The sequence below is a fragment of the Megalops cyprinoides genome, chromosome 20, assembly GCF_013368585.1.
Source record: "Megalops cyprinoides isolate fMegCyp1 chromosome 20, fMegCyp1.pri, whole genome shotgun sequence".
NCBI classification, from domain to species: Eukaryota; Metazoa; Chordata; class Actinopteri; order Elopiformes; family Megalopidae; genus Megalops; species Megalops cyprinoides.
In genome coordinates, this window is record NC_050602.1 from 28334208 (window position 1) to 28357869 (window position 23662).

Consider the following 23662-nt stretch of genomic DNA (forward strand, 5'->3'; position numbering starts at 1 on the left):
AATAAAAAGTGTTGTCTTGACTGTGAAGTTGTGTAAAAGGTGGTGGGTCAAAGTCTGTAAAGCCATGAAGAACAGAACATTCAAATGGGACAGAACCCTGTGTGTGTGTGTGTGTGTGCGCGTGCGTGTGTGTGTGTGTGTGTGTGTGTGTGTGCGTGCGCGTGCGTGCGTGTGTGTGCGTGTGTGTGCGTGGGCACAGGGGTGTGCAGCATACCTACATGTAGAATACAGTTTTCACTGAAGTATCTACAGGATGCTACCTATGTAACTATATCACCACCCACATCATTATGTCAAAAGTTACATATGCAGCATTCTCTGAGCTACTTGTGTTATGCTTTTTGTGAACCTTGAAAAACAACTAACCACAATATGGTCTGAATAAAACATTTATTTCATTGTTCATAAAGTGCAACTAACATTTAAAGATATGGCTTACATCCATCCAACCCAAATCCAAAACGTCAGCATTTTGACCATTATTTTTGTTAAAAACGAATCGCAGTCATACAATTCACACATTGTCATATCATAAACTATTTTCTCGTCTTAAGACACACGGAAAATTCACAGTCTTACTTTAAAAAGGAAGATAGTCCTAGATCTGATGAGAAGCCCTCTTCAAACATGGTTGCGTAGGAGTTTTTGAGAAAATCCACATAGTTCTGAATGCTCCGTTTATGGCTTTCTGATTGGTCCAAACTTAGCTGCAGTTCTTTTAAACGTACCTCATAATGCTTTTCAACCTGAGAAGAAAAGACAGACAGTTTGTTTGATATATTTAACTGCTAAATGTTCCTTTTGACAGTCAGTTTATTCCCTCTGCCTCTCAGCACTCAGAGAGCGGCTCTGCCTCCCATTCAGCCCACTCTGAATTTTTTTACATAAAAACTGTAGCCTGTGTAAGTTGCTCTGAATAAGAACGTCTGCTAAATGACAGTAATACAATGTAAAAGAGCTGGCAGGGAACAAACCCTTAAAGTCATACGGTCACACTGCTGCTGTGCCCTTAAATAAAAAGCGTCAGAAAGCAGCCAGCTGTGTGACCCCCTAGCCCTAACCCCTGACCCTACAGCAGCCAGCTGTGTGACCCCCCCTAACCCTTAACCTCTGACCCTAACCCTACAGCAGCCAGCTGTGTGACCCCCCTAACCCTTAACCTCTGACCCTAACCCTACAGCAGCCAACTGTGTGACCCCCCCTAACCCTTAACCCCTGACCCCAACCCTACAGCAGCCAGCTGTGTGACCCCTGACCCTTAACCTCTGACCCTACAGCAGCCAGCTGTGTGACCCGCTGTGTGGAATGAGCTGTGCTGCTCACCCCGAAACGGAGACAGATAAACCTCAGCACTCAGCAGCGTCTATCACACCTATCACACAGATGGACAAACTCACAGGTGACAGACAGGCTCAGAGGGCAGGTGGAGATACGGACAGCAGCTGTTCATACTCACAGACTCTTTGCTCTGCTTCAGCAGTTTCAGCTCTTTGGCTCGTCTGTCCCTCTCCGTCTCCAGCTCCAGGATTTTACTCTGCAGGAGTCTCTCTCTGGCCCCAGCATTTTCCCTCACTCTGGAGACCTTCCCAAGAAGCAGAGCACGGAGCAGTGAGATACAGCAGCACAGAGATACTGCTGTCCCTGCAAGAGTAACGCTGAGCACGGGAAACCGGCCCACGACGCAGGGCACTGCTCTGAAAAACCGCTCTGCAGACGCAGACACTCAGACTCAGACTGAAACTGCAGTATAACAAAGAGCAAGCAAAACAAACAGCTGTTCTCTCTACCAGCCAGGAGAGAAGAGAATCCTGTACAGAAGGACTTCACTTATCGTAAGCCGACAATGTCATGTCTGATTTCCAACCTGGCTTCCATCACAGAATGAAAGAAGATGCTATACAAAAAAGTGTACTAGAAAGATTTACGTGATAATACATGTGACTAAAACATGATGGATGATACCTGTCATCATTTATGTGATACAGAAACGCCACCCTTGCTCTCAGGGAATTTAAACCATGGTAACTGTTGCTCTGGAAGCTGTGGTCATGTGACACCTCGTGCATTTCAGAGAGAGTATCTTGTATCACTAGGATCAGTGACAGAGGGAGGCTGACGAAACCCTGCTGTCCATCACCCTGACGAGCTGATCATAATCTGCTGTACTGAGATCAGTTTACTGCCCCCTGCGGGGCAGGAGATTTGTGGGGGGGGGGGGGGGTTCCATCACCTCCTGTCTGACGTCGGTGAGGGCGGTTTCCAGCTGCCGGGTCAGGGTGTGGCAGTCGGCTGAGCGCTGCTCCACCAGTCTGCCACTGTACTGCAGCGCCTCCTCCTGGACAGACAGCCTGTGAATCAGCTCCCTGTTCTCCAGCTGCACCTCCTCCATCCTCCTGCAACCCCATTTCCCACATCAGTCACTTTCCCTGAGAGTCCTCCTTTTACAGCACTGAGGTCTGAGACTGTAACTGGTGACAATACCTCTGCATGGAGTCTATTCTCAGCTGCAGCTGAGCGTTTGCCTCATTTAGGGAGTTCTTCATTTCCAGAGACGATCTCAGTTGCTCCATTTGCTTGTCTATCTGGAATAAAACATGTTGTCATGAGATTGCGCTGTATTTTCAGGGTAAAATGCAGTGTTTCTAGACCACAGCACACTGGGAGCAGCAGGTGACAGGTTCACACAAAGGGACAGGTCATCCACATGGTCATCGGCTTGTGAGCCAGAGCCCAAATCTATGCAGAGATGGTGCTACAGCAGGCATTTCCTACACATGCTCACAGGCTGAACGTGCTAGGGGTGGGGGCGTGTGTTGGGGGGGTTTCCTCACAGGAGGCCACTCCCGCTCGCGGGCCGTATGCACCTTGACCTGCAGATGCTCGGCAGTCTGGGCCCTGTGTGCTGCAGTCGTCTCTGCCAGCGCCAGGCTCTCCGCAGAGTCCTGCAAACGCCGCTCAGCCGCGCTCAGCAACCCGGGATGCACCTGCAGCTCCTCCACACGCGGCTCCAGCTGCCTTCGCACCTGTTCCGAGCGCGGCACAGCGTTAGCTAGCGCTCTCCTCCTCCTCCTCACCTGCTGTCCGCACGGCGCGTGGAGAGTCACAGAGCACGCGCTGACTCTCACCTCCATGTCCAGACTGGCCACGCCGCATCACCCCTCTCATTAGCTACACTACTCTGAATGCACTTACTGTGACTCTGAACATGAAGCTCCACCCCTTGTCAGGTCCAGAAACTCCATGTACCTGAAACTAAACTCCACCTCTCCATCACCTGCCATATATTCTTACACCTTTATAAGATAATCTTTGTTCGGTATCTGGCTGGACACTCATGGAGTTACCTCCTTTGTGTGCATCACTGAGCTTCTTTTTTCCAGTTCTGGCTGACTTCAAGTGAGCAAAAAATTTTTTAAAAAAACAGACCAGTTTTCTCCCTCTCAGACGCTGCACCAGAGCCCTCTGCCATTGATCTACAAAGCTGCCGTGTTGCTTTGATATGAAAGGGCATCTGGACTTTGATCAGAAACCTTTTCCATACGAGCACAGGTGGAGGTACACCTGGCACACCTGGCAGATCACATGACAGAGGAGTCCAACAGAGAGGAACACATACTGTGGCTGCTGATGGTGGAGGCATCCCGAGAAATGTAGCTACACTGAGGAAATGTAGCCTCTCCTACTGACTGAGTGACTGACTGACTGACTGAGTGACTGACTGAGTGACTGAGTGACTGACTGAGTGGCTGGCTGACTGGCTGGCTGACTGGCTGGCTGACTGGCTGACTGACTGGCTGGCTGACTGACTGGCTGACTGACTGGCTGGCTGGCTGGCTGACTGACTGGCTGGCTGGCTGAGTGACTGACTGACTGAGTGGCTGGCTGGCTGGCTGACTGAGTGACTGGCTGGCTGGCTGGCTGGCTGGTGCTGAACTGGTCTGACCACATGCGGGAGAAACAGGCAGCAAAACAGTGATGACAGAGGTCCCACACTGCCTGTCCCCTTACCGTGTGGATGGAGTCTGTGACAGAGGTCCCACACTGCCTGTCCCTTTACCGTGTGGATGGAGTCTGTGACAGAGGTCCCACACTGCCTGTCCCCTTACCGTGTGGATGGAGTCTGTGACAGAGGTCCCACACTGCCTGTCCCTTTACCGTGTGGATGGAGTCTGAGTGACACGCTTACAGAGAGACAGCTTCCCCACAGAGTGGTGTACAGTGTTGAGTGCTTAGTAGAAAAGTTCTGACGAGGAATGTCAGCTATGTCAGTTATTTATGAATAATTCCTACAGCACAACTGATGTATATTACTCATATTCAAGTATTTAAATAAACATTTCATTTACATACAAATTATGAACTACAAACAGATCATTAAAATGAAAAAGTATCCAATGTTATTGATACGTTATCTATCAAACCCTGATCTATCACAGTATCCCACATGAGTGAGAAAAGGCAGAAAAACGCCCCTCCTATTGGGATTAAAAGGCCATTTTAGGGACTTACCTTTTCCATCTCTGCATCTTTGCCCTCTCTTGCTGTCTCAGTCTCTTTCCGAAGACTGTCTCGGCATGCTTTCAGCTCACACACTTCCTTCTGCAGATCTGCCACCTGACAGAGGAAAGGCAGCGTTACAGAGCAACGGCGGACGGCTGCAGATCTGCCACCTGACAGAGGAAAGGCAGCATTACAGAGCAACGGCGGACTGCTGCAGATATGCCACCTGACAGAGGAAAGGCAGCATTACAGAGCAACGGCGGACGGCTGCAGATCTGCCACCTGACAGAGGAAAGGCAGCGTTACAGAGCAACGGCGGACGGCTGCAGATCTGCCACCTGACAGAGGAAAGGCAGCATTACAGAGCAACGGCGGACGGCTGCAGCTCCTCTGAAAAACAGTCATCGCTCAGGAAAAGCTTCGGTTCCACAGACACAGCGCTGTCCCTGACCGGAGCTCTCGGTCCCACCAGCCTCCTGCTCACACCCACACTGTCCCTGAGGCTGCAAAGGGCTGGACCTACTGGGGAGATATTAAACTAAGGTCCTGACTCAGAGTGGTCACTACAGGTCCCTCATCCAATCCAAAATGTCCTTGTTACATTCCCTAAATGGCTCTCAAACCAGGCAGCCGAATCCTCGCAGCTAACTGGCTATTTAAACCCCTGCTTTCCCTGCAGCCTCTGCTGCTCAGGCTGTTCCCATGGCAACATTAGCTCTCAGCCAAAGAATTCTGAAGCTCAGGTTTAGTGTTCACCTGTGCAGTCACAGAATACTGATAATATTACTACCTGAATTTGATAATTCTCAGCGAGGTCTTTGTGTTTCTGGGAAACTGCCGCTCGGTCCTCCAGTTCGGCCGCTGAAGACCGTACCCTCTCCTCCAGGTCCCGGACCGAGGCCTGCGAGACACAGCAGCGAGAGGCGGAGAAAACGCCGCAGTCAGGGAGCGTAAGAGCAGGGAGATATACCCCACATGGACTGCATGTTCAAAGGACCTTTAAGGATCTGCAGACACGTTACACTGCACGCATTGGTGCCTCCACACTGACCTTCAAAGCTGCGTTTTCAAGGCAGAGATTTGCATTTTCTGAGTTGAGTTTTTCCACTTTCTGCAGGAGGTCCTCATTAGCTGTCCTGACACTGTCTCTCTCTTTCTGCAGCTGCTCCGTCACGTCTGAAATTTGGCTTTAATAAGGAGATGATGAATACATATTGTGCACATCAGCTCATACATGTGCATTACGATGACCACATCATGTCACTTTATATGAAAACAGAGGGACTGGGTCCCTCTAACGCCATTTCTGAAAATATAGCTTCCTTTCTGCATATGTACTTCCAATATTAGACAACTAACCTAAAAGGCACAGTATTGATTCCCACCCATACATAATAGTGCAATTCTAGTGCAGTGTACATAGGATACAGTGAACTGCTAACTAGCTACATTAGCTGGCTACAGTATGATAATGCGGGAGTGGACTACATAACGGGTGGATGTGGATGCAGCTTCTACTGCCCTCCTCTGCACTGAGAGCTCGGCCTGCCTGGGGTCCGTCCTGCGCTCACGTTTTCAGGAGGGTTATCTGGGCCTCCAGTGGTGCTCGCTCCTCTTGGGCTCCTTCCTGCTGCCTCTTTAGCGCCTCCACCTCGGCCTGGGCTTCAGCCACCTTCACATCCTGCATGTGCAACAAGATCAGAGGTCCCACCAACAACTTATTACTGTCATTTCAGTTCCTTTTTCAGGGCAAGCATTGTCACTTAGGATGGTTTCTGTGTACAGCTGGACTCACTGGTACCATCCAAAAGAAACACCCCACCTGGGCCCTGAACCTGCACCCTTCAGATTAAAGCCTCAGTCTGTTACTGACCCCCCCTGCACTGCCCTCTGGTCCCCTCCCCACCCCCACCCCGCCCTCCGGTCCCCATCTTGGGCTCTCAGCCTCGCTCACCGCGACCGCCTCGCTCACCGCACCCGCCTCGCGGCCTCGCTCACCGCGGCCGCCTCGCTCACCGCACCCGCCTCGCTCACCGCGCCCGCCTCGCTCACCTTCTCTCTCAGCTGATCGTACAGCTTCTCCACGGCTGCCTCGAAGCGCTCTGCTCTCTGCTTCTGTGCTCGGGTGGCTTTCTTCAGCGCCTCCTTCTCCTCTCTTCCCTTCTCCACACATGAGGCAATCTCACATTTCAGTCTTTCAATTTCAAGCTTCTGTTCCGCCATGGTTCTCTCCAAACCCTGTAATAACATGTTATCTTACATATTTTGACAAAGCACGTTTTCCCATGTTCCGTCTGACTGGCCACTTTGATTAAAACTCAGAAAAAGCCCTTAAATGTCCTGCGTATCCTCTGTAAAACCATCAAAACAGACATTAATGAATCAGCCTGAGAAATGTCATTCACATCATGATAAGTATGACAATAGTTCAGTGCAGAATCATGATCTTGGCTGCAGCTTCTCTCCCACTGCTCAGCAGTTCGTCTCCTCCTCATACCCGTAGCTGTACGCTCAGCCTGCTGTTCTCTGATTCCTTGTGGCGAAGTTGTCCCTGTAGGTGGGCTCGAGTGCTCTCCCCTGTCTTTGCCTGATGCACCGCAGTCTCCATCTTCTCCTGTAGAGAAGCAGAGAGAGAGGAGAGAGCAGCAGCAGCAGAGAGAGAGGAGAGAGCAGCAGAGAGAGGAGAGAGCAGCAGCAGCACAGAGAGGAGAGAGCAGCAGCACAGAGAGGCTTTAGACCAGGTCTTGCCCAATCACTTCAACAACAGTAGCACACATTATTATTATTTTATTGTTATCATTGTGTAATAATTACATTTCTTACCAATTCTTTCTGGCGTAACTCTGCCAGTTCCTCAACTCTAACCTCTTTCTCACTGAGGTCTCTTTTTAAACGCTGGGAAGAACACAGAGGTGAGAGTTCTGAGCACCCTGGCCTACATCATGCACAGACACAGGGGAAAGCAAACACATCCTCCTCAAGGAGAAAAACACAGATGTTCTGAAAAAGCATAATAAGAACACATATAACTGCAAATAAGATCAAGACTTTGTTTCAATGTTTCTGATTCTTAGCACAGGTGGATTAAAGCAGGTTTACAGGACTTGAATTCTAAGGACCTAAAAGTTACTTTGGAGAACACAGAAGTATCGCCAGAATGTAAAAGATAAAATGCCAAGTGTTTCTGAGAAATTTCACACATCAATAAGGCTACAGAGTTCAAACCTCCAAGACACTCATTTGAGAGGGTTAGGACCTTTATTTCTCTAAGTAAACATGGCTGACAGGAGTCACAGCAGACGCTGTGGAAAACAGCTGACAGCACATGAGACATACTCATATCTGCTTCAGTTTTCAGGCAATCAAGCAATCCTTACATTTAAAATCAAACAAATCCTCAGTTAATTATGACATTTCATGATTTAAATAATTATCAATGTATCAGTCATTCTAAATGGTATTGTATCTGATGGTCATTCTGTATCTGTAGGTTTTTTACTTTGCTGGAAATAAACTTTATACTGACACCAAAGATGCAGGAAGCTTTATTACACCTGTCTTTGTCATTCCTGTTGAGATTCTCACCAGGTTTTCAGTCTCCGCAAAAGTCAGTTTCTTCAGTAACACATCAATGTATCTGTCAGTCTCGAGTCGACTCGCCTAAAGAGAAAGAGAAACAGGAACCATTAGAGAGCTCATCAGTCTGATGTGGTCCGTTGTGGTCCGATGTGGTCCGTTCACTGAAACACAAACCTCCTGATTCTGGAATTCCTTCAGCTGCTGCCGAACACATTTGTTTACGGTTTTAAAAACCTCCAGCTTTTCCAACAGAAGGTTCTTTTGTCTTGACATCCGTTTGTCATCCACAGCAGTTAATCTCGAATCCTTTCAAATTAAAAAACAAAAGGCAAAATATATAACAAACATTTCAAATTGAACACATCATCATCCTTATTAATCCTGTAATTAATAATCTGGTAAGAACTGCCAAAACCCTGAAAGCAAAACATCGGCGTTTGCACTTTAAAATGTAACAATATTACTTTCACTTACATTGAGATCATCCCCCAGAGCCTCTTTAAATGACATCAGCTGTACTGCCGCTGCGCTGGCAGCCCTCTCCGCGTCCATCAGGGTGCTCAGCAGACACGCCCTGTTTTCAGGGCTGAAGTCCTCGCAGCTGGACCTGAACGAAGCCAAAGCAGGACAGCTAAACTCCGCAGTCAAGACTTCATTCGCAAACAGTGACAGCACCTCAAACCTGAAAAGAAACACATCCTCTGTCTCCTGGTGATTGTAAACACACTAATTATTTCCCACTCAGATGCAAACAATCTGAGCATTACAAAAACAGTAATATAAATAATAGATAATAATTATTATAATTATTATGATAGTCATTCAGATAATTAAGTAATAGATAATAAAGCCAGAAATCATAGTTATACTTACGAAAGACAGATTAAACACCTGAAGGAAGAACTAGGTCATAGTGGTGTTATTTTTTTCTTACGATTGAACAGAAAGGATTTTCATATTCAGCGTGGTGGTACTGTACTGCAACTCTGAACTGCTGATAAAATGACTTCTTTAGTCGGATCAGATCTCGCCGACACAAGCGGCCCCTTCTGACACACACTCTGACCTGCTCTGCTCCAGCTGTGTGTGTCTGCGGTTTGGGTCTGTGTGCTTCAGGCTGCGCTTCCCAGTCCAGCTGGTACCATCCCGACCGGCAGAACACTGAGCCTCCTCCTCTGCCTGCATCCTGGACCCGTCCACCGGACTCAGAGATGCATCCTCAGAGGAAAGCTCAGTGCCTCTCTCTGCAGACTGCACAGGTATGCCAGCATTAGCCGCACTGACGCTGTGCCACCTCCTCAGTGTCACTCACATGCATCAGTTACAGGGGTGTGACAAGCAAACAATATCGATACCTAAGCAATGATACAATCTTATGTAATATACTGTATATGAAGTCACTTTGATACAATGCAATACGATACATTTCAATACAACCTTAGAATTATTCTATGCTGTTAAAGAAATGTAGTGTATCTAAGCAAATTGCTTAGATACTCTAATTGTCCAAATTGCTGCATTTACATGAATAAAAGTAATTAAAGTCGGGGGATGGAGCCACACATGAAACACTGATACAGATGCACACAGCACATTTTAACCAAACATTTGCGACCCCTTCTGTTGTGTACTGTGAAATGAATGTTACCGTATTGCTGTGCTCCCCGCGGGGGTGCCGGGATTCAGCGGCCTGTGCAGCAGCAGCTTCTTCCTGACCGAAGCCCCAGTCACTGGCCTGGATAACGGAGCAGATCCGATCTGCTTGTTTTGGTGTAATACTTGATTTTTTCGAGTTTCTCTGCTGAATAAAGAAAACCATATACATTAAAATAAAAAGCATGCACTGAATAGCAGCGAATGCTGCAGCTGGATTACACCAAGGTCTACACATGTCTTGGTGCATTACTGTAAATTGCCTTGTTGCTGTTCACTACACTCCCTGCTGTGGAAAAGTCTTGCTTTTACGTTAATGGTTGTCTTAACTTTTTATTGTAAATGCTGCTGCCAGGATCAGATGCAGATCCAAATTTCACCAAATGATCAGTTTGTACAGCATCACCGCTGCAGTCTCACCCCGGAGAAAGAAGGCAAAGACCGGCTTCTCTGCACGTGCACGTGCACCGGAGTGACCTCATCTACAAGTACATGGACGGGGGACAATGAGCCTTCATCCTTCATACTGCAACGAGAAAATCAACGTCATTCACATGCGACTCGCACATCGCAAGCCAAAGTAACACCAAGTTTATGCTCAGCAAACAGTTTGCTAGGCAGCCAGACTAGCACTGCATAGGTAGGATCGCCACTACAGATTAAGGTGGCTCGCCAGCTGGCCATCCTTCCGGGACCCGGCCTTTGGGACGCTTTACGGAAGCTTAATGGCAGTTTTGTATTCACTTGTACTGAAATGCACAATCCAAAAAACTACGGCTAACGTTAACAAGCGTGTTGTTAAAATAACATGTAACTGACTAGGTCGCTATCACAGCTAACAAACTAGGTAGCGGTCTCGCTAACTTTAGGTCCACTGAACCTATCGTACTAAATTGTTTTCCTTAGGCACAAGAAAGCAATAAAGCGATCCACATCATTGAACATATGTGTTCATATGCAAAAATATAACTGCAGACATTTTACCTATGTGTAACACTCCAAATCATTCGCACTGTGTCCACTTCGCAAAACAATAAATTCAACAGCTGATTCCAAAAGAGAAGCGATCAAAACTGACAAGATATCTTAATCTAAACGCTGCAGTGAAGATTAGTCTATGCCGTTGTAAAATTCAAATACCGGAACTCTCATTTTTCAAGTTTATTGACTACCTAAAACGGAACTGTTAAAAATAAATATAAATGAAGTGCTATTTCACAATCTTACTGAGCGATTAACGCTCTCTGTGATACCGTTTCATGTACTTTGGAAAAATGACGTAGAGCGCGCCGATTGGTTATTTTTTAAACTCCTGCGTTTGTTGTTCGGACTGTGATTGGCTGCGGTACCCACGCTATGAACGTAAACACACACAGTCCCAGCGTGCCCTGGTTGTTAGGTGTTTCTCGGCGTCCGGACGCGTCTTGGTCCACTTCAAATAAGATAACAATGCAGAGACAAAATGGTCTAAAACAGGCTCATTTTCAACGACATGTGGTCAATTCACAGCAGATCACAACAGAACAGGCTTTAGAATCATTCTGCACGCAAGTAGCCTACAGTTTGATGAGGGAAAACGGATAACTAGCTGTAAGGCTCAGCTAGAAAAGAGAATCTTCTATCCAGATTTACAGATAGTAACAATCGTATTATATATTATATATTACTAAACATAATCAAAGGCTAATTAAGGTATTTTTCAGATCCTCTTGATTGGAAATTCTTGACAGGAAAACTAAGACAAAAATGTGATTAAAATTACTCTGCATCATAAGCACCTTCACTTATCATTACTAGTACAATAAATGTGGCAAGATCAACATACATGGATTTCTTTCATCCATAATGATGCCGATCTGGTATTTGTCTTTTGTGAAACTTTTTGGAGAGGATGAAGTCAAAACAATGCAGAAGTTATTGTAAATAATGGAAATATCTGTGCAGAAAATGACTTATTTGAACAGCAGTTCTCATGTACAGTATGTTTAATACATTTTGGTGAAGTGATGAAGTTTGCTGCTACTTTTAAAAACCTCAATAGAATGTTCATTTTAACAACAAAAGTGGTCATTTCTTAGTGAAATCTTAGCAAAATCTGAAACAATTTACAATTCAAGGTAAACATTTTGTTGTGTTCAATATTTAATTCAATTATGTTTTATCTGTGTTGGTCTTAAGATGCAGCACCAATTCAATTGCATCCCGGAGAGGTTTGGTGAGGTCGTGTCTCCTGAGCTCTTGAATCCAAACTGGTGACAGCAAGATAACTTGCTATAAATAAATGTGTCCAACTGTCAGATTATCAGAAGTTTAAAACTGGAATGCAGTCATGTGACCAATAACATGTTTGTGGATGATTTAAAGCCCTTTGATTGGACAGCTGAGCTGGTTCATGATGGCGATGGCTACATATTCACCATGCAGGGATTTGGCACCACACGCAAAACAGCACTCATCAGTAAGGCTCTTCACAGCGCTCATCAGTAAGGCTCTTCACAGTGCTCATCCACTCTCTGCCAGTGAACAAAGCTTAAATAACATGGAATCAGTGGCTGTCGACGATGAGCTGATTTGTGCTGTTTGTCGTGACACTTTTGTTCAACCTGTGACTCTGCCTTGTGGACATAACTACTGTGAAGAATGTGTCAATCTGCTGAAAAGATCTGCTGATGGAGGCTGTCAGAAAGCCAGAGAGACCAGGTCCCTCTTCTCCTGTCCCCTGTGCCTGGCGCCCTGTGAAACCGGGATTGACCTGAAGAAGAATTCGGTTCTGTGCAACATCATTGAAAAGCTCCATGGAGGGCGGGCGAAGGGTGTAGCCTGCACTGTGTGCAAAGGCCAGGAGCCGCTGCCTGCAGAGAGAAGCTGCATCCACTGCGCAGAGTCCTACTGCACCGTTCACATTATCCCCCACCTGGAGAATGAATTCCTCCGCAAACACATGCTGGTGGAGCCCAGGCCAGACGCAGGCAGACTGTGCAAACAGCATGGGAGGGAAGTGGAGCTTTACTGCGAGACAGACTGCGCACTCCTGTGCGTGTACTGCATGCTGCCCTCAGAGAACCCTCATCTGAATGGTCATAATGTTGTGAAGTTAGCAGACGCCATGAACTCTGTGAAGGTGAGTTCACAGTCTCTGCTGTCATGAAACACATGCTACTATATCCCTGCAGAAGTTACTGGTTTGCTTGAATATCACAGCATTCAGAATGATACCTAAAATGATTCCTAAATGTAGTGTTTGATAGCATAATAACTGTTACAAACAATCCTGATATCAAACCAATATAATCATAGACCTGACTTAAAAAAAATAACAACCTTTTTTAATTCAATATTTTTTCTTGAAGAGTCCATAAATATTTCCCTTTGCCGTAATTAAGAGTAAAAGGCTACATATTTTTCTCAGCAGTGCCATTTGCTGCAGTTTTTTTGAAAAATGACCTTGATTGATATCATTTATCAGTAGTGAAATCTCACATGTATTTCCATTACATCCAATTACATCACATTACATTACATGCATTTAGCAGATGCTAATGTTGTTATCCAGCACCAGAGAGTATCAGCACGTTGATACAGATGTATGATGTGAGTGGTGGCACTGGGGCAGAGCTGGTGCTGCTGTTGGTCATTTCTGCTGCCTCTCAAAGCCTAAGAGCCCTTCACAAGCTTGGACAGCAGTCACCCCTCAGGCACACCTGCAGGCAGGTGCTAATGACCCCAGGTGTGGCCTCTTGTCTTCACCAGGCCGGCTAGCTAACGGCCCAGCTTGCTGTTCACTGCCTGAGGGGCTTTGCAGGTGTGGCCCTTTTCTCTTTTCACACACCAAAACAAGACAGAAATGAAACTACTGTTCTCACCAGCTATCCTCCAGTAAAAAAAGACCATCCCTGGCACTTTGCCACAGTGACACTTTTAACATGGAAGACAGAAAGAGTCCTAACTGCGTTAAAGGAATCCACGCTAGTTAGCCTGAGTCACAGCAGTAAGTGAAAGTTTAAACTCATTTAAAGTGAATGTGATCACCTTAACTCAAACCAGGCTGTCACCCCAATTATTAATATAAGCTGGTGATTAGTGGCATTACCTGTATGCTGCCCTTTCTGTGTTTCTTGTTTCTAGGAGGCTTTCCAGGTCAAACTGGGCGGCATCAGAGACAGCCTGGCTGAAATCACAGATGGGCTGCAGAAGCTGGAAGAGGCTGCTTCCGTTTCAAAGGTACCAATCCGCTGACACATAATTCAGGATAACGAATAACTGTGGATATGTGTCCATAATGTCAGCAATAACACAAAGTACAATGTACACCATTTTCTTTGTCTTTAATTATTGCATTCCACATACAACAGTCAAATTGCTGAAACAGAATATCTGCACTAATAATGTTAGGATCTAATGATGAGCAAAAAATAATCATTGCAACTGAACATCTAAATCACTCCCCCCAGGACAGACTGACCAATCAGCAGCAGGAGTACTCAGGATTTCTGCGCAGAGTCAGGATGTTTGTTGAGGTGGAGGAGAAGGCGTGGCAGAAGAGGCTGGCTGTTGCCATGGTGGCAGAGAGCAGGAGGATGGAGGAGCGAATGGAGAAGCTGCAGCAGGTGCAGAGAAAACTGCTGCAGGCAGAGAGGAAGATCCAGCAAAGCCAGGCCATGCAGGACCCTGCCACACTGCTGCAGGTACAGGTACACACACTCACACACACACACTCACACACACACACACACACACACATTCACACACACACACTCACACACACACACACACACACACACACACACACTCACACACACACACACACTCACACGCTCACATACACACACTCACACACATACTCACACACACTCACACACACACACTCACACTCACACACACACACACACACACACACACACACTCACACACACACACACACTCACACGCTCACATACACACACACACACACACACTCACACACACACACACACTCACACGCTCACATACACACACTCACACACACACACACACTCACACACACACACACACACACACACACACACACTCACACACTCACACTCACACACTCACACACACACACACACACACACACACACACCCACATACACTCACACACACACACACACTCACATACTTCGGCAGGTACAGATAAGGACAGGTACACAGGCACTTACACACTGCAACAGGTGCTTAAGATACATTTCTGAAATCGAAAATTTGTATTCAGAGGTTTTCCATTGCTATATTCTTTCATGAACAAACTGAGTATTTGTTGAATGTAAGAACTGCAGCTGCTACATAAAGGTGCTGCTGTACTGAAAGAAACCATTAACCAATGAAATTCTTTTAATTTTGACAGCTTTTGGAAAATGAAGACTGGTAAGTTAATTTTTTTGTCTGACATTTGGAAAATTTTTCCTGATGGCAAATCCAAATTGCTGATCATGTATGCAAATACCTAACATAAGTGTATCAACATTTTAAATTATGACCAGTTCTTTAATTCCAACCTGCTAATGTGCCTGTGACTCTGTCTGTGTCTCTCCTGAAAAGAGTTCACTCACTTCTTACTGCATAATCCCTACACTTTATTCCAGGCTAAGCTGTCAGAACTGTCTGTGCACACACTGCTAGGCTAGCTCACAGCAGATACTGCATGTCTGTGCACACACTGCTAGGCTAGCTCACAGCAGATACCGCATGTCTGTGCACACACCGCTAGGCTAGCTCACAGCAGATACCGCATGTCTGTGCACACACCGCTAGGCTAGCTCACAGCAGATACCGCATGTCTGTGCACACACCGCTAGGCTAGCTCACAGCAGATACTGCATGTCTGTGTACACACCGCTAGGCTAGCTCACAGCAGATACCGCATGTCTGTGCACACACCGCTAGGCTAGCTCACAGCAGATACCGCATGTCTGTGCACACACCGCTAGGCTAGCTCACAGCAGATACCGCATGTCTGTGTACACACCGCTAGGCTAGCTCACAGCAGATGCAGATGCCTGGGACAGGAGGCCTGCTTTACAGGCTGCATCACTGAACGTGTACGTTAACACTGCAGCCTCATGTCTCTACCCTCACTGTGAACCTGCAAATGGTATCAACACATTTTTCCACATATTTTGGTACTTTAGGCTGAACAGGCTGTGCACTTTGATTTAAACACGCGAGTCAACAATGAACGGTCAGTGTTGTCTGGTTTCAGTCAGGGAAAATACAAACCAATCAGCTGTGTCTCCCCTCCTCCAGGGCGGAGCTCTGCTCCTCCAAGATCCAGGCGGCGATGGGGGGGTCAGACCCCACTCCCACAGCTTTTGCAGGGAGCACTCCTCTCTTCCACAGTCTGCAGAAATCATTTGCAGGTACAAATGTAGGACAATTAGGCAAGAAAGAGTCATTCTTTGTGCCTTTGTGGATGACCTTCCACTGACTCCTGTGTGATGTGAATTACACTGATGTATACTGGAGAAGAATACCACACATCCTGTATGTACGAGGACACAGAGCAAGTTTTCCAGTATAACACTGTTTTGAGTGAATCTTATATTATATTACATATTTGAATATAATATAGATTACATTACAGAAGATGGCATTGTGTGGGCAGAACAGTGCAGTGGCTCTGTGACTGGATTTGTGAATGAAGATCCACCCAATGTGACCACTGTGACCAATCACTGCTGTGGAAATTCAGTGATGTCATTTAGTGATGCGCGGGTGGAGTTACGCCTTGATTTAGCGCTTTCGCATGCTGGTATAGCCTTCCCTTACCTCTGTTTCATCACTTTATATAATCAGCCTCTTCTCTCCCATCTTTCAGGGGAAGAAATTCGGTTTGATCCCAAGACTGCGCACCCTCAGCTGAGGATGAATGCAGACCGCAGTGCATTGTGGGCAGAGAGGGAGGCGCAGAGCAGAGAGCAGGCCTCTGACTCCCAGAGCAGCTGCTGCTGTGCTCTGGGCTCCGCAGGCTTCAGCCGAGGAGCACACTACTGGGAGGTGGAGGTGAGGGGCATCCCCTCCTGGGCCCTGGGCATTTCCTGTGGGAGTGGGCACACACACGTGGAAAACAGCGCCTCCTGCTGGGTACTGATCTACAGTCAGCGCAGACAGCAGTTCTGCACACAGCACCATGGCCAAACCTCCTGCTTTGCTGCCAGCAGAGTCCCGGTTAAAATAGGGCTGTTTCTGGATGTGGACAGCGGGATACTCAGCTTCTACGATGCAGAGCTGCTCCAGGGCCTCTACACCTTCTACTGCCAATTAAACCCCCCCGCGTACCCACTGTTCTGTCTCTGCCTGGACAGAGACGGCACACTGACCAGCACCCTGCCTCAGGAGATGAGAATTCTCACTCCAGTGACTAATCTGTAGGGAACTCAGCAAGACAAGCATATCACACTCAAACCATCATTCATGGTGAAACCTGCTTTAGTACACTTAGCACACTCATTAGACATTAGTGTATCTCCTTTAATATAAAATTTTGTTTAAAGCACTTCGATGGAAAACCTTTTCAGTCATACACATTTTCAAAATTTCATACAGATCCTCATAGTTTTTAACTTTGTTGGTGAAGTTAAGAACTTCACTCTCTGCTATAAATGACAGCTGATTTTGTGTGAATTTGTGAAATACAGGAATTTTATTTATCTGTTTACTAAGTTCTGATTAAGTTTTTCTGCATTTTTGAAAATGATTTTTGGACGTGTCACACATACTAAGTTCATAGGAAATGTATAAAAATTAGTATACATGAGAATAAATGGAACAGCTTTAACATACATTAAATATTCACAAAAATATATTTTATATAGTTTACATCCCATCATGTAAGAATGGTCATTGATCTCTTCAATATTGAATATCATCAGTTCAGCGTTGTGTTGGTGTAGAGAAACCATCTAATGTTGAATGTAGACAGTGTTTTAGACATTATTGTGAATCTGTAATTGTTACATATCCAAGTAGATCTCCATTTCAGCTGCACTTCTTCACGCTTATAATCGAGTATAAGGATGTGAAAAAATCAGATGCCCAAATGAACAAACACAGCCCTTAAATGGGGTTCTGTTCGTCTGCACTTCGTGTGCTGTGGTGAATGGAGTTCAGCCAAACCCTGGGTACCTCTCCTGCTCTCCTGCTTTCATTCCGCTGTTTGCCTGCTGTTATTCCGGACAAAGTTTGACCTGAACGTTATTTATCCTACATTGTGAAGCTGAGAGTAACAAGGCCACACTTCTGCCTTCTGCATTTCATTTCCCAGCACACCTGACAGTCAGTACTCTGCTCCCTGGGGAGTTTCCCTGCACATCAAGGCCCATATAAATGCATGTCACATCGGTTATCAAAGAAGGATATTACTTACATATAACTTACACTGGGCAACTTACACTGGGTAACTTATACTGGGTAACTTGCTGTGCTGATCCCTCTGCAGTATCTTGCTTTGAGAGCAAAAAAACTGTAAAGTACCCCAGCACCCCTCTGAGGTGCCCTGGGTGCACCTGTACCGAAGGCTGAAGAAAAGTACAGCTCATTAAATAAGATCCATTCTCAGCCCTAACTGGCCATTCACTCAAAACCACAAACCACACCTGACTCTCCTGAAACAGCCCTGGTGTGGGGTATGGTCTTCTTCCAGGACATCCCTCCAAAGAAAGGAAGACACTCACACAGTCCCATTGCAAGTTTTGTTTATATTTAAATCAAACGGTTACATCTATGTCCTTCAGAAAAGTATCAGAAATGGGAGACTTTTAATGTACTAACAGTGTAAGAAGCCGGATTCTGGAAACCTTTTAAACAAGTATTTTCAAAGTAAATCCAGTTGCTTCTTAAACAGGCAGAAAGAAAATGACAAACGCAAAAAGTAGCCAGTGCTGAATAAACAGGGCATATCTGTGTGAACACATGCAGCACACACACTCCCAGGCTATGAAATTACCACCAAGAAACAACTGGAAAAGTCCTTGAATCATTTATTCATATTTTGTAACTCATACAAGTCCAAATATGCTCTCCTGACTTTCCCAATAATCTACAGGAACTCTGAGTCAGGAGAGTATAAGACTGATTTCAGTTTAACCAGTTAATCTACAGCGCGGTCCCAGGAACTTGATCTCTCATCAGAGGCGGACTGTGCGCAGCGGACAGCCAATCAGAGCTGGGTGTAGATGGCGGTGGCGGTGTCTGTGTCCAATGAGGCTTTCGGCTGGAAGGGAGGAGAAGCCCCTCTGACATCTGTGAAACAGATGCAGGAGCGGTTCAGCACCACACACTGCACACATCCTCCGTCTAAAGGAAAAGCCCCACCTGCGTCATGCCTCCAGCGGCAGGATCATTACGGCACGGCGCTCCGGGTCTTACCCGTGTCCCCGTGGGGCCGCCCTGCAGGGCTCCGGTGCTGGCCCTCGATGTGGGCGGTCATCTCTTGCCGGGAGGGGGTGCAGTGGCCGCACTGCAGGCAGCTGTAGCGCCCCCTGGTGTGCTCCCACAGGATGCGGCTGCTGAAGGACTGTCCTGAGGAGCACAGACAGGGGGAGGGAGAAAGGCATCATGAAGGACGCCTCTTTCTGAGGGCCCTCAGAGTCCCCGAGCAAAAGCACTGCACCCTGACTTCCAGCTCCATCCTGCAACATCAGCTCAGACCAATGCATACAGGCCTAACACATCCACTGCCCTAAAAACTATTCATATCAAAGCAGCAATGCAAAATACCATCGCAAACAAAACAACAAAATTCCCCTGATTCACCATCATCTATTCATCTTATGTACTGAATTCTTAAGGCAACAAGAAAAAAGTCTTCCTGGCCTGTGGAGAAACACAGCTAATCCATTCACAGAAGCAAACAGTGGTTGATAATGAATGATTTGGTAAAGAGGTAGAAGTGTTAGTTGTTGTGAAACAGTTGGGTTGTCCTACACTAACTGAAGCTGAGGATTAAGCTGTGGTTTCTCTGCAGCCGTTCTCTTTGTTAGTAAACAGAAACTGTGTATAGCAAGCGGTGGCAGCAGGCAGACTCCTGCCGGGACCTGCCAGACATCCAGCACAAAGCCACACACCCTGCACCCCTCCCAAACACACAGGCTCTGCCCTGGAGAGCGGCTGGGGAGGGCGGGGGCCCTGCTGTTATCGGGTCAGCCAGGGGTCAGCGAGTTGCCCCGTTCCCCAGGGGAGTGGCTTTAGGATGGAAAGTGCAGCGATTGGCTTCTGCAGGGAATGGGCGGGAGCCCTGCGGCAGAGGAGGACCCAGAGCACCCAAGCAGAGGGGGGAGGGTTCTGCGCCCCGCCCCCCCCCCCCCCCGAAGCCCCCGCACAGCGAGCTGCTGTCCCTGTCTGTGCGTGTGCGGTCTCCGTGCCTCACCTGGACTTCACCTGTACTTATACTCTGACTGCTGGGAGGACTGTTCCTTCTGATCACTAGGGGCCCGGGCGTGTCTGGCAGGACAGTGCACACGACAAAACACACAGTTCACTCAACACCGAAATGACTGATGCTGCCCCATCTCAGAACACGTGCTGGGGAAAACACAGTATGAGTAATTAAACTGGGTTACTTTTAAAAAAAGAGCTACTGAGAGCTATAAGGTACTGTATAAGTGTGCACAAATCAAACATCAGGAGAGAATTACAGAAGGAGGAGGTCAGCCTAATCTCTGCACTCCATCTCCCACACACATTCAGGCACTGTGAGAACTGCCTCCAGCTAGAGGAGGCTGCTGACTGCAGAAATGCAGCTCTGATTCCAGCCAATCAGAAACAGCAAAAACGCATGCAACTCATTCACCTTGGTTCTTCTTCCAGACGGCATTGGAGCCCAGGGGAGTGGGCGGGGCCGGGGAGATGGGGGCGACAGCTCGGATTGGCCGCTGCTGCTGGCCGGGCGCGGCAGGGCCGGGTGGGAGGGAGCTGGGCGGAGCTCCGGGCTGCGTCTGCGTGAGGAAGTGCTGAGGGTCCTCAGGGAACACTGTGGGCTCCAGGAGAGAGAAGGAACCGGGAGGAGGGGTGGAGGCAGCGTCCTGCAGGAGGCTGCTGACCGGAGCCTGGAAACTGGGGATGGGCGGGGCTGCGGCCACAGGGCTGGCTACGGCAGGGGGAGGGGCGTGGTCTAAATCCATCGGCTCCTCCTCCGCACTGCTGTGGAAGGCGCCGGAGGGGTCAGCGGCGTGTGGGGTGACGAGGGCAGGAGCGGCAGATACAGACACAGACTCGGCTGCTTCCGGCGCCGAGACGGCCGGGTTCAGCTCCTCGGCTCTGGCAGCCTTGCTCTTGGCCACCTTTGCACAGGTGTGGAGGTGTTTGAAGAGAGCGCGGTAGGAGCGCAGCTTGGCCCTGCAGCTCTCACACCTGCAGGTGGAGCATGACAACAACAACGACAACAGCCACATAAAGCACTGGCATTAACATTGCACAAGGACTTTATCAATGCTTTTCAAACTACACCTCGAGTCTCTACACTAACTAACAAGGCACCAACACACACTGCAGCAATGCCACTGACCTGTTCACACATACAGGGGAGAGGAAGTGCCCTGAGCCCTGATCCAGGATCAGCTAACCCATCTTTAATCCTGACAACACAGTGTGCAATGAGCTGAATCTGACATAGCGGCTGCTGGCACTGTTATCACTCACAGGAAGTAATGGTTTGGTTTGTAGTGGTGCCTCATGTGCTCCATCAGGTGTTGCATGCTGGGAAAAGTGCCATTGCAGCCCAGGGATGAGCAGTGGAACACCTTCCCTGGACGAAGAGCCCGAGAACAGCAGTCCATTAGAGCGAAAGCAAACTGTCATATGACTGTGCATTGGTCTATTTACAGTTAGTAGGATCCTAAAATATTTACCACTGACTTAGTTTGACTGGGCTAGAACCTATGGCTTAGTGCACTGACAAGTTACAAGCCACCAAGTCTCATTTCTCTGAATGTGTTGCTGAGTGAGAGATAGTGTTATCAACAAAATCCATTCATTTAGCTTGCACAGAACACCCAACCTAATGCTCTAAATATATCCAAATCAGGACATAATCCCATTTTACAGAGAAGACCACTGAGGACCCTTTGGAAATCAATGTGAACAGTTCTCCATCCCTGAACTGTGGAACTGGGCTCATATAAACTCACCTGGGAGGGACTGTGTGGGGATCTGGTGGCTCTGTGCGTGTTTGTTCAGGTGCTGTATGTCGGTAAAGGACTGCTTGCAGCCATAGAATGAACAGGGCAATCGGCTTCCTGTAGGCAACATCATAAATATCCTATGGAGGGCCAGGTGATAGTAACAGTATACACAATCCCCTTTGTCATTTACTTCAATTAACACATTTAATTTCAGTGAATGGAAAACTCAGAGTATTATTAAAGTAAGAGAAAAGCAATATTAACTTGATTTTGTCATATAAAGTTAGGGGAATTCTATACCATGGTTAGAATCTGGTTGATTGATACAAAGATGTTCCCACACGGATACAAAATGAGCATTAATGAAAGGTTAAAGCTAAGTACACATATAATCACTAAAATAAAGAAAATGACATAACTGAGCAGCATTAGCTCTGTGATAACCTAACCAGATCAAACATGCAGCTGTGTTCTATGTCGCTGTCATACCCGCCGTGCTGGCGGAGGCTTGCGGTCCCGGAGCGGGGGCGGGTTCACAGGCGGCGATGCCGGCAGACATCCCTGCAGCCCGGGTAGCCACCGGCAGGGAGGACCTGGGGGAAGAACCGGGGCAGGAAAGCAGCTTCTCCAGCTCAGACTATCTGAAACACATGGATCTTTTTACGGAAACAACAGCACTACATCCAACTGCAACGGTATAACTGGTAGGTGGGTGTGGATCTGGTGGTGTGACTCTCAGACCACCAAGCTAAATAGCCGGCTAGCTAGCGAGCTAACTTACTAAGTTAGTAGCTAACTACCGGAGTCATTATCTGAAACAAAGCTGCGTAAGAGGTGCACAGGCCCACAGCTAACGCGGAAACAAAGGGATGGTGAGCAGCTAGCAGGCTAACGACGGGGACAAGAAGTTAGCTGGTGTTTCCATTGTTGCAATACAGTCAAAGCTTTACTGCTGTGGCTACTAACTGCCATCTAGCCAGATGGCTAAACAGCTCTCGTAGCAGTCAGCGAGTAGCTGATCGCTAGTTATCCAGCGAAATAGAATAATAATACAATAATATCACGCCAATAACATCTATGGCAACCGTTGTAATATTTAATAGGCTAAACCGCTAATGCTAATAACATTACATTATTGGCATTTATCCAGAATCACTCACCATAGACCGTTTACAACGATTTCCACGGCTCGGTTAGTACGCGACACTATGCTGAATAAGGAAGATTATTTAAAGAGAACAATTATTTAAACAGAAAGGGAGCAGGTCCATCTGTGTTTCACACACTGATGTTTGGCCACCATTTTGGATCCAATCATCGCGAGAGGATGGCAAAGCAAAACGTATTTTTTTTGTTTCTTATATTGATGTAACGCCTTGTAAACGTCGCCTAGATTTTGTGTTCATCGTTACTCATTATATTTCCTCCAGATTAGACGATTTCAGATATTTCACTTTAGTTGCTAGAGACATCAGTACTGAAAGATTTTTTTCACTGCTTTCAAACTGTGATTTAAATGATGTAACTGCTCTCCATTCACTCCCTTTCTCCTTCCAATAGATTGGAAAGTAAGATGGTTTCCTCCTTTAAACCTTCACTGCTGTTGTATTCACATTATATTTTATTGAAAAAACATATTTTAGAAATTGATCCTGAGCAGTTTGTGTCACTGGCCTATAGAATGTAAACAATTCAAGGTAAAAATATATATACATATCTCCAGAAGATGGCGCCATGTGTATTCATAGTGTCCCATTGGATGACTCAATGCAGAACTGAATGTGGATGAAAACTTG

General features: G+C 46.9%; 3 protein-coding genes across 7 annotated transcripts; 1 reads left to right on the forward strand and 2 right to left on the reverse strand.

Annotated features, from left to right (window-relative positions):
• Nucleotides 1-575: 575 nt before the first annotated feature.
• LOC118795446 (outer dense fiber protein 2-like) lies at nt 576-10787 on the reverse strand. Its single transcript, XM_036553908.1, has 19 exons — nt 10717-10787; nt 10153-10258; nt 9728-9880; nt 9146-9330; nt 8554-8686; nt 8254-8385; nt 8086-8160; nt 7324-7395; nt 6998-7114; nt 6553-6738; nt 6072-6181; nt 5552-5687; nt 5291-5401; nt 4510-4614; nt 2865-3023; nt 2482-2582; nt 2231-2393; nt 1457-1582; nt 576-746 (listed from the first exon to the last, which is right to left on the reverse strand). The coding sequence occupies exons 1-19, from the start codon at nt 10737-10739 to the stop codon at nt 576-578; spliced, it is 2364 nt and encodes a 787-aa protein (XP_036409801.1). The 5' UTR covers nt 10740-10787.
• Nucleotides 10788-12271: 1484 nt separating this feature from the next.
• LOC118795447 (probable E3 ubiquitin-protein ligase TRIM8) lies at nt 12272-17118 on the forward strand. The gene is made up of 4 exons (XM_036553910.1): nt 12272-12853; nt 13858-13953; nt 14184-14339; nt 16606-17118. Exons 1-4 carry the CDS (start codon nt 12272-12274, stop codon nt 17116-17118), a joined length of 1347 nt encoding a protein of 448 aa, XP_036409803.1.
• Nucleotides 17119-18476: 1358 nt separating this feature from the next.
• znf414 (zinc finger protein 414) lies at nt 18477-23175 on the reverse strand. 5 transcript variants are annotated; one of them, XR_005005823.1, is made up of 8 exons: nt 23027-23175; nt 22356-22503; nt 21873-21980; nt 21385-21490; nt 20537-21096; nt 20114-20187; nt 19114-19266; nt 18909-18987 (listed from the first exon to the last, which is right to left on the reverse strand). XR_005005823.1 is itself a non-coding variant. In XM_036554407.1 (7 exons), the coding sequence occupies exons 2-7, from the start codon at nt 22423-22425 to the stop codon at nt 18905-18907; spliced, it is 1080 nt and encodes a 359-aa protein (XP_036410300.1). In that variant the 5' UTR covers nt 22426-22459; nt 23027-23175; the 3' UTR covers nt 18477-18904. The 5 variants fall into 5 exon arrangements, 4 of the variants coding, with proteins under 4 accessions (XP_036410300.1, XP_036410297.1, XP_036410298.1 ...); XM_036554407.1 differs by lacking the exon at nt 20114-20187 and having other exon boundaries at nt 18477-18987; nt 22356-22459; XM_036554404.1 differs by lacking the exon at nt 20114-20187 and having other exon boundaries at nt 18477-18987.
• Between the last annotated feature and the right edge of the window lie 487 nt (nt 23176-23662).